The 10,343-nt window shown below is 36.2% G+C and overlaps 1 protein-coding gene across 1 annotated transcript in view; it reads right to left on the minus strand.

The window, feature by feature from the left end:
• DMD (dystrophin) overlaps window positions 1-10,343 on the minus strand; it is a 1,204,567-nt gene that overhangs the window by 892,750 nt on the left and 301,474 nt on the right. The window contains 2 exon segments of the mRNA XM_009334780.1: window positions 7,084-7,206; window positions 8,204-8,385. Of these exon segments, the coding sequence (XP_009333055.1) occupies window positions 7,084-7,206; window positions 8,204-8,385 (305 nt within the window).

Genomic DNA, 10,343 nt, shown 5'->3' on the forward strand with positions numbered 1-10,343 from the left:
GGCCACAAAAATGATCAGGGGGATGGAACACCTCTCCTATGAAGAAAGGCTGAGAGAGTTGGGGTTGTTCAGCCTAGAGAAGAGAAGGCTTCGGGAAGACCTTATTGCAGCCTATCAGTACTTAAAGGGGGCTTATAAAAAAGATGGTGGCAAACTTTTTAGCAGGGCCTGTTGTGACAGGACAAGGGGGAATGGCTTTAAACTAAAGGGAGGTAGATTTAGACTAGATAGAAGGAAGAAATTTTTTACGCTGAGGGTAATGAAGCACTGGACAGGTTGCCCAGAGAGGTGGTGGATGCCCCATCCCTGGAAACATTCAAGGTCAGGCTGGATGGGGCTCTGAGTAACCTGATCTAGTTGAAGATGTCCCTGCCCACAGCAGGGGGGTTGGACTAGATGACCTTTAGAGGTCCTTTCCAACCCAAACTATTCTATGATTCTATAACATTTTTAAATGTTATGTATCCTTTTTATCTTATTGTATGCCTTGAATATTAAGCTATTTAAAAACCATAGAAAATGGTTTTCTTTTCAAAACAAGAGAGAAATACTTAAAATTGTAAAATTCTTTCAGTGAAATTTTTTATTTTTAGAAATGAATGCTTTTACTCACATTCATGAGGTTTCTAATTTGGCAATAGCAGATATTCACTACAGATTAGAACTTGTGTAACAGACCTTTTTTAAAAAAAAACCAAGCAGTTGTTCTATCACAGTTCAACTTCGAAATTAAGAATCTCTTGGTAAGTGAAAACTTAAGGTGGAACTTAAAATAACACTGAAGCTAGTTAGAAGCATCTAAAAAATAACATATAAGAAAATAGGACAAATTAAGGACAAAGTGTGTAATTGAAAGTATGTACAGTTCTTTCTTCATTAATACATTCACTAGTAATGTAATCAGGGAGTGACCTGTATAACTCTTCCATGTTTCTATCAGTTAAAAAAGAACTTTAAAAGTAATTCCAATCAAATTCACCTATTACATAATGTTTTTGTTCTTTGATATTGCCAACCACATATAGGTAAACTCATGTGATTATTAGATTATCAATTTATTTATACAGCAGATAAAGATATATTTTATATAGGATTTTTTACTTTCTGAATAACACATTACACTTTTTTATTAGTCAGCAAGGAACAGTCTAATAATTCACATGGGACACATTTCTAGCGTTTCTATTTTTAAACAAGCTTTACAGCTATTTTAAGTTAAGAAATCATAGTTGAAAAAGTCTTACATAAAAAATAAAATATTCTCTCATATGATTTTTAAGGACAATTAAAAGGGAAACGTAAAAAGAGATGGAAAAGTCAGTAAGGAGTTGCTTTTTATGTCAAACTCTAAAGAATTGCCATTAGCTGTTGGAGGTGAAAACACAGCTTAATTAGTGAATGCAAACAGGTATGTGAACAGGCACATATACAGGCAGCAGGTAACTGTGCATGGGTGTGTGGAACGGGGGCTGCTGAATAGCTGAAATTGCACTTCTGAGCTGTGAGGCAGATTCCCACTACTTGCTAGCTGCAACCAGTAGGGGCTGGTTGTAAATTTCGATAATAAATGGTCTAGACAAAAGCACCATGTTCTGAATCCTCCCATTAATGAAGAGGTGTGAGACAGAAGCACCAATTAAGGAGGCTGATCATGAGTTGTGCTTCTGTACATAGACTGTTTAGACTGGGAAAACTGGGGGCTTAGGGTTATGGAAAGAAGAGCTGCTGATGAGAAGAAGCATCCTGAAAAGAAGAATTGGTGACAGGAAAGAGAATGGGGGTTGGAAATAAGGTGGAGAAGATGCTGACTAGAAGACAGATCCTGAAGTGGGAGAAAATTCTGTAGATCATAGAATCATAGAATATCTCAAGTTGGAAGGGACCCATAAGGATCATCTAGTCCAACTCCCTGCTCCTTGCAGGACTACCTAATACTAAACCATATGACTAAGAGCATCGTCCAGATGCTCCTTGGACTCTGAAAGACTTGGTGCCGTGACCGCTTCCCTGGGGAGCCTGTTCCAGTGACCAATCACCCTCTCAGTGAAGAACCTTTTCCTAATGTCCAATCTGAACTTCCCCTGACGCAGCTTCATTCCATTTCATGTCCTATCACTGGTCACCAGAGAGATATATGGAGACAAGTAGCGGGAGATGCCTGGAGATCTTGGCTGGTGGTGCCCAACATCCATAACTGCAAGCAGTAGCACAGCACAAATTGACACAACCTTCTGCCCAACCTTCCTGGACCAGCAGCAACCTCGCTGCTGGGGAGGGAAGTTGAGACCTCGTGAGCTTAGCTCTGGGGGGGAACCAAGTGAGTGAGTGTGTGAGATAACCAAGTAGAGTAAAAGCTCTTATCTCACTGGGTTCTTAAATACCAGGATCCAGATCCACTATGGGTTATTGCTTATTTTGTCTCACTCATGAGAGTACTAACATTTTTGACAGCAAAAACGCTTTAAAAGAGTCTACAATAAACATTCAAACCAAAGGAATCACAAAAATTAGTTAGAACTGCTGCTGGAGTCTGTACAAGAAGCAGTGACAGGGAACTGAACTGTCATTTTGACAACCGTTCAGGCTTGGAGAAGAAGCCATCAATTTGCCAGACTCTTATTGAAAATATAAAATATATAAACATGCTTGAAACTGTTTCCTTTATCATTTTGCAAACTGTTCCGTGAAGATACTGCATTCAGGAGAGCTCCCTAAGACATCCAAAAGACTTGCTCTTCTTAGCTTCACTTTTCCATCTCTGCATCTCCTTGTTCTGACCTTTGGTGATGGATTTTGCTATTTTATTAGGGTTAGTCTGAACCTTAGGGATCTTACTTAGCTCTACAGAAACAGTTTCTAGCTTTCTAAATTGAGAAAGTTTCAATTTAGAGAGAACACCTAGGCTAACAGCTGGGACTATGGTTATACTTGTTGCCCAAATTATATCCATCAAGATCTTGTGATTAAATGTGCAGGTAATTCGGCAAGTATTTTCTGAAGTTTCCTGACTTCTACTTCAACACGCAATGCTGACAATGGGGTATTTTCTGTGCTGAGTGTCTTACCTTAGAAATATTACCAAGAAGTTGAAACTAAAATTCTATCTGGTTGTACTTTAAGCTATGAGAGTTCTCTTCTGATGCCTCTCCAAAGGGCACTTTACCACAAGGTAAACAGGACAGTATTTGGGTCACAGCCTTTAAGTAAAAGAAAGGTCTGGTTTAGGTCCGTTTTAGGTCCAAGGAAAGCAATATGGCAATTCTGTAATGCTGTGCCACTAAAGCCTGTGGCATAGATGAACCCCAAAGGGTCCCAGAACAGAGGTCTTACAGCACTTTTAAAGAAGTTAACTTGCTGGCAGAAGACCAAGAGTGTGGCAAATTAAGGGTCTAGAAAACCAGAAATCTCAAGGGCAAGGCTGCCAGAAGGATTGTGCGCTGTGTGTGAGTAAATTCAGCTTAATTTTATAATGAGTTTCTAGTGACCTTCCAAGTTAGTTACTATAGTTATGAACTGATGGAGAATGTCCAGTACAGTAATTCTGTAGAATCCATATCACAAAACAGAGAACATGAGAAAAAATGCATTACGATACTTCTATAAAACAGGAGTAATGACTAGAGGGTTAGGAATTTCCCATGAACTAATTACTACGTTGAGGTCTGAGGTGAAGCCTCCAATTCTTAAGTCCCAAAACAAATCATTAAGTGCTAGGGAATACTGTCCCCATTAGCCACTACTGCATCCCAAATGATTTTAATTCAAATCTACTGAAGCTTGTCAGTTTAAATGCTAAGAAAGTAATGACAGCCTTTTCTTTTTTTGTTATATTGCTTCATCTCATTGAACACCTGACCGAGAACAATGATAGTTTTACTTTCTAATTTTTTCAAAAAAATGTTTTATCAGAGCAGTTTCTAATATTGATCCCAGGCAGAACTCCTATCTCACTGCCTTCATTTTTACTTACTACCTACTACCTGAACTCCACAGGACATAAAATATACTGTCTTAAAAGGGTTCAAGTAAAAAAAAAAAAAATTTGTAAAATGCTGAAATACCTATTTACTCCTACAACCTGAACCCCCAAGGAAATAAATATACTGTCTTAAAAAGGGTCAAATAAAAAAAAAAAAAATTTGTAAAATGCTGAAATACCTAGGAAAGAAACTTTTTTTAATATATTGGAAAAACAGTGCTGAAAATGTAAGCATTGAAAAAATTAGGATGAACAAAATCAATGTATGTTTTGAGACTGGTACTTTTGTAAATAAGCTTTTGGCAAGCCTGTCTAAAAGGCCAAATGTGAGTCTGGTTGCTTTAAATTATCTATTATGCAAAATCAAGCCCATTGCATCGATATTGATGTAGATTTTTGTTCTTTTGACAGGAGTTATGTTTTCTTTATTCTATGTTATGTTATATGAAATACAGAATTTGTGTGCAGGAAAAAATTAGAAAGTAACTGCCATCTGAAACCTGTCAACATAAATATTTTCTCTTGGACCTTTCTTAATGTTAATACAGGGAACTCAAGGATTTAGGTTTGAGAAGTGGATTCCTATCCTAAGATCTGGAAGAGTTTCTGAACATTTTCTAAGTAAACAAGGTAAAGGAGGAAAACTTTTCCTGAGCATTAGCAGAACAACTGCAATTCACGTTAGCAACAGCATTTAAAAAGGCTTAGCTGCTTCAACCAGGAGTAGTCAAGCACAGACCAAACAACAAGAAGGCACCGAGTGAACTGGTTGGCAGAACAATGATTTTCTTTGAATCTGAGATATGTCACAGTTAAGCAAAGCAAGACTTGTCTGGCCAAAATTTGTGCAACTAGAATACTAGGCCTCGCAAGTATACTACCGAGCGACAAACAGAATAAGAATTCAGAAAGGAAGGGTGAATTTAAAGACACACAGGTTGTGAACATATTAGGAAGTATGAAGATGTGGAAAGTGAAGTGAAATGTGACACAGAAGAATAGACAAGGGTAGAAGATAGGAGGAAAATGACTTTGACAGATGATGGTGTAAGAGGAAATGTTATTCCTTCTTGCCAATACTGAGGTCAGAGAATCATAGCTCATTTTATTTTTACAATTTCCGACAACTGACATATGCAGTAAAGATATGACATATATGGCCAAATTTGCAGGATAACATTCAAAATCTTTGGGTAGAGGTCTTATTTTAATTATTTTTTAATTTTTAAAAGTTGACTTTGTCTTGATTTCTTTAATGCAGTCCTCTAGAGAAGTAGATTTTACTGAAAATCCTACAGGCAGTTGCAATACCAATACCAGTATCCAAAAATCATAATATAGCTGGCAGAAAATTGGACGACCACTAAGAATTGACAAGGAAATAATATTTATTTGATTTAGTTAAAACAGATGGGATTATTAAGGTATATCATATTCAGATATCTAGAGAAAAAATTATCAATCACTATTTTACCAGGATTATAAATTTGTTTTAATAGTTAGATGATGGCTGTTCTTCAAGAAATACATGGCTAGAGGCAAAAAAATCATTAACACTGATTAAGAATTGCATATATTTAATTGGCATATCAGTTGGTACTATTTGCAACTCAAGTTTATCTTGATGATAGTAAGACTGTGTCTGGCGATTTTGACTTAGGATTTTTAAGTGAATGCTTTTCATTTATTAATATTTGTTGTGGCTCTAGTACAATAAGGCCCAATTCTGGTTAGGTCTTCAGATTCTGCCAAATCAGCAGAATTATACTATTATAGTAGTAGTTATTGCATAAGTGTACTAGACAAAGCTCCCAAATTCAGGAAGACGAGATCTGAAAACTGGAATGCAAGGTGAGGACTGAATAATAGAATGATATTTTCTTACTACATTTTAATAACTACGTTTTGTAGAATTTACTTCAATTATATCAGCTTGTACATGATGCTTGATGGTGGGGATGTTGACAAAACCCACAATCGATCACAATAAAAGCAGCTCAAGAAAAAAAAGTATATCATGACTCTTCATTCTTCTCAATTATCAGTATAGTATCTAAGTAGAACAAATCAATTATACCAGTTTTAAACACCTCGTTTAAAAGCTGTATTAATCATCACTGCAACACATTTGATGTTAGTATAATGTAGCAGGGCTTATGCTTATGTGCACAGGATTTCTTTCTTGGAGTATTTAAAGTCATTATTCAGTAAAATACCTGTCACTTGAAGAGTAGATTTGGAAACATGCTGTTGAATTAAACTGTAATTTTGCAATAAATTTTTAGAGGTTAGACAGAATTAAGTCTCCACAGACAACTCATACTGTAGTGCCAAATACATGCAGATCTCTTTTCCCCAAAGTAATGAAAGGAAAGTACGTTGCATTACACAATATGACCTTTGGCTCTCACACTTGTCAAAAGTTATAAAAATCTGACTACTGAAATGCTCATTATAAGGATTGCTTGAAACAAGTTTTATTAAACTACCGTAGCTATTTAAAAGACAAAAAAACCAAACACAAAACCCGAATCTGAATGTTAGCATGGTGCCATTTGTGATAAAATGACCAGCTGTAATCATCTAATAATCCAGGTCATATAAAGAATATTAAATTTAATGTTTCCTTTCTCTTCTGTCCAACTACAGTAACCTCCTGAAAAATATCATCACTTAACTATTTTCTTTAATAGATATGAGGGTTAGGAAAAGCAACAGAAAACCAATGGTTCTTGTTTTTCTATAATCAAACCTGAGGCAGAAATATAATAATTAGATGCCAAATACAGCTTATCTTTCATTTGTTCTTCTAATACTCTTTTAAGGCAATATATGTACTATTTTCAAAAATGACATAACAAAGGAAGCAGTTTATAATTCTAAAACAGCAGTGTTTGAATGCTGTTCATCCCTAACAATCAGCGTAACACCCATTGCCAGCCATGCTGAAATACACAGTAAAAAGTAACCACTCGACAGGTGCTAAAAAAAAACCAGAAAAAGTAGGTCATCAAGATCAGGTACAAGCAAAATGCACAAACTCTTTCACTCCAAGCACAAGCTTAATAAAACAGTTTTTAAAACAAATTACAATATTGACAGACCTGTGGAGGAACCTGCCTCCTTTTTTGGTCAGGGGATGTGACATACACAGCTTGGGTATATGCATAACTTTTGAACCGTGGTTTAGGAGAAGATGAAGGTCCCTGAGGTACATTGACTGTGATCTACGAAGAAGAAATTAGAGGTGGAAAGAACAGACATATAGATAGGAGCATGAATTATAGAAGTAAAGTAACAATTTTAAGCGTAAGTGAAGAAAAAGAGGTAGGAAGGTCATCACCAGTTGTATTTTTCAAGGACAGTGTCGGTATTCAGCAGTCAAAATTGGAATGGTATTAAGGAAAGCTCTCATTTAATCCGAAACCCTTTCCAAAAGCAACAAACTGTCAGGACTCAATACTGGCAGAATAACAATGTAAATTGAAGGTTCTTTATAATTTACAAGCAAAGGCTCAAAAAACAAGTGATCATGTAGTAAATCCTGAACAAACAGAGCCAATACTCATCTGCTCAGTACTTTAAAAGAGACTGAGCATCCCAAAAGGAAGATACAGATTAAATTCAGACAAGTACACTAGGCCTAAAATCTACTAAACACTTCAGCAGAGGCTGTCTGATGATTTCAGTCAAAAACATAACTGACATAGCAAGCATAAATTAACTCCAAGTACTATATGAGCTTTTTGAGAGGCCAACCGTGAGCTGAGAACAGATGATCTTAAAATACAAGTCAGTGTAAATAAAATGCTAAAAAATTAAAAATGTGTCACGAATATGGAGAAACGTCAACTGCTATTCTCTGAAAAAGGTAAAAAGTTTCTACATGTCTGTGTTCAAATGTAAAACCTCCCCCAGCTTCTGTGTTCTTCCTTCTGGTGCCCTTCCACAACCAAAACATCCAGTGCTGTAAAAGAGAAGTGCAAGGCACTTATTTGCTGAATAGTTACTTTTAAAACAGCCCAGTGCAAGGTGAAAAGCAGTACGAAAGTACAGTTCATGCAGACAAGTACATTTGACTTGCCTGTGGTGAAGAGGCTTTGTCCATTATGCCCACAGTTTTTTTGCCTTCCATTGGCCATCTAATACCAAACTTATGGGGTAGGTAAGGGAAACGACCACTTTAGAGCAGCAAGATAAAAGCAGAAAAGTGAAACAACTCACTTCTTGTGTAAAACGCTGTTGATGATGTACTTGTATGTGCTCTTCTCTAGTGACCCTTGATTGTCGTGGCAACATCTCCACCTCCCTGATGGCTTCCATGGTGACTTGCTGGGGCAGAACTTGGAAGAGGGAAGTCACGTACATAAAGATGGACTTCTTATCTGGACAGGCAGTTGCAATGTCTGGAAGGCAAATTAATATGCATCATTTCGGTTTCCACATTAGACATGAGAAATAGCCAATCAACTTCATGGAAAGTTGGTAGACTAATGAGCAATCTATTGTCCACATGAGTTCTCTAGAGACTAATTAGAACCTTACAATCAGTTCCAAAATCACAGACTAAACTTGCATACCAATGAGAAGGAGCCAGTTTATAAAGGTAACCTATCTCGTTTAACATGAACTTTCCATCTATACTTCTTTAGTCAAAATGCACATCGTATACAATTTGACACTGTGATCCTCATTAAGCAGGACTGGACATAGGAAAAGGTGTATTTTCTTGTGCTGTATAAATACTGCAGTTAAAAAAAAATAAGGACAAGCTCATTTTCAAAGTCGTGCCTTGTACGTTCTCTTCACATCATTTAATCATTGGAAGCGACAATGATGTAGGGAAAAAAAAAAGATTTACAGGTTTTTCCAGTGAATGTGTTCATACAAAACAACTACTGAAGCCAACCTCTAATATAGCTACATAACTTTTATATTCTACTTAGTCTTATATTCTTCATGAAGCCTGTGGAACATCTAAGGAGCATGGTATTCACAGACATTAAAACACGTAATAGAACAACCCTTTAAAAAAAAGCCCTGTAAAATCTCTGTGGACTTCAGCAGTAAGTACAAGAAACTTTGCATGAACACAAAGACGACTTCAGGTTTTGCACGTAGCCATGATATACATCAGCAGGAAAAGTGACTTATCTGATTCAACATTTCAAGTCAATAACAATTTGTAAAAATGTAAGGCATGTGGCAGCTCTTTGATGTAGTTACTTTGTTATTTGGCATTGACATTTACCTCTTACACTCAGCCTAGTGAATCAAGATGTAAAAAGACTTGTACAAAAAATTTATCATTAATTCCGTTAGTGTTTTAACATGAGCGCTGGCAGAAAGCCAAGAGCTATGAGTTTTTACTGTCCTAGATCAATCCCGGCTTAGCTAAGATTTAAGTTCAGGGGGGAAAAGAAAAAAAAAAAAAAAAGAAAAATAAATCGATTCATATATTTTGGCAGACTCAATAATGCTACAGGGTAGCATCTCATTCTCTCTTCCTAGAATGCAGAATATGTGAGGAAAGGCACCTTATGTAAAAGCTTCACATATATTTGGAAATCAAGAAAAGACATCCTACCAATATTTTTGGTTTGGCTTTCTGACCTATCTCCATACCTCTGCTTGATACATTATGAAAGAGAGCTGAAGGTTTAGTTCTACTTAGAATTGGCTGGAAAAATGACACGTTCTCTCCAACATCCCCACCACCATAAGATTTACTGTCTCGGTGGCCACAGTATATAGCATATTCTCATTAAAAAAAACCCAACCAAACAAACCAAAAACCAAAAACATGACTTTTCCAAATCAAGTCACAATACAGCCCTCGGTCTCCACAGGCTTCACTCCTGTGATAGAATTCAGTCCAGGAAGTATTTTGCTATCACCATGTTCTTGTATTCTCATTAATATTTTAACACCATTTTGTTATACTCAGTGTCCACTAGTAATCGATGTTTACAATAATATCCATGCCTTTATACAGGCAAGAGTACATACTGAAAGAACAGACATTAGTGCCAGCTATGTTTTTTCCATTTGTTGTTGATTATTTTCCTTTTAAAAATGTTCTGGTAATCAAATAGGCAAATACCTTATCATTTATCTACACAAATATCTCACACAATAAATAAAGCAAGTCCTTGCAAACAATATACATGCCAAAAATTGTTTACCCATTCTATCTGACAAATAAAAAGTACATATGCAGCTGTCAGAATCCACCAGCAAATAGGAAAAGATTTAATTATTTAATCACAACAAACAGCTAAATAACCATTGTTGCAAAGCCTGGAATATCAATCTGTCTTTCAAAATTCTTTTTTGCAGGCTCTTGAATTATCAGAGCAGGAAT

Source organism: Pygoscelis adeliae, unplaced genomic scaffold (genome assembly GCF_000699105.1).
Source record: "Pygoscelis adeliae isolate BGI_AS28 unplaced genomic scaffold, ASM69910v1 Scaffold91, whole genome shotgun sequence".
Classification (NCBI taxonomy): Eukaryota; Metazoa; Chordata; class Aves; order Sphenisciformes; family Spheniscidae; genus Pygoscelis; species Pygoscelis adeliae.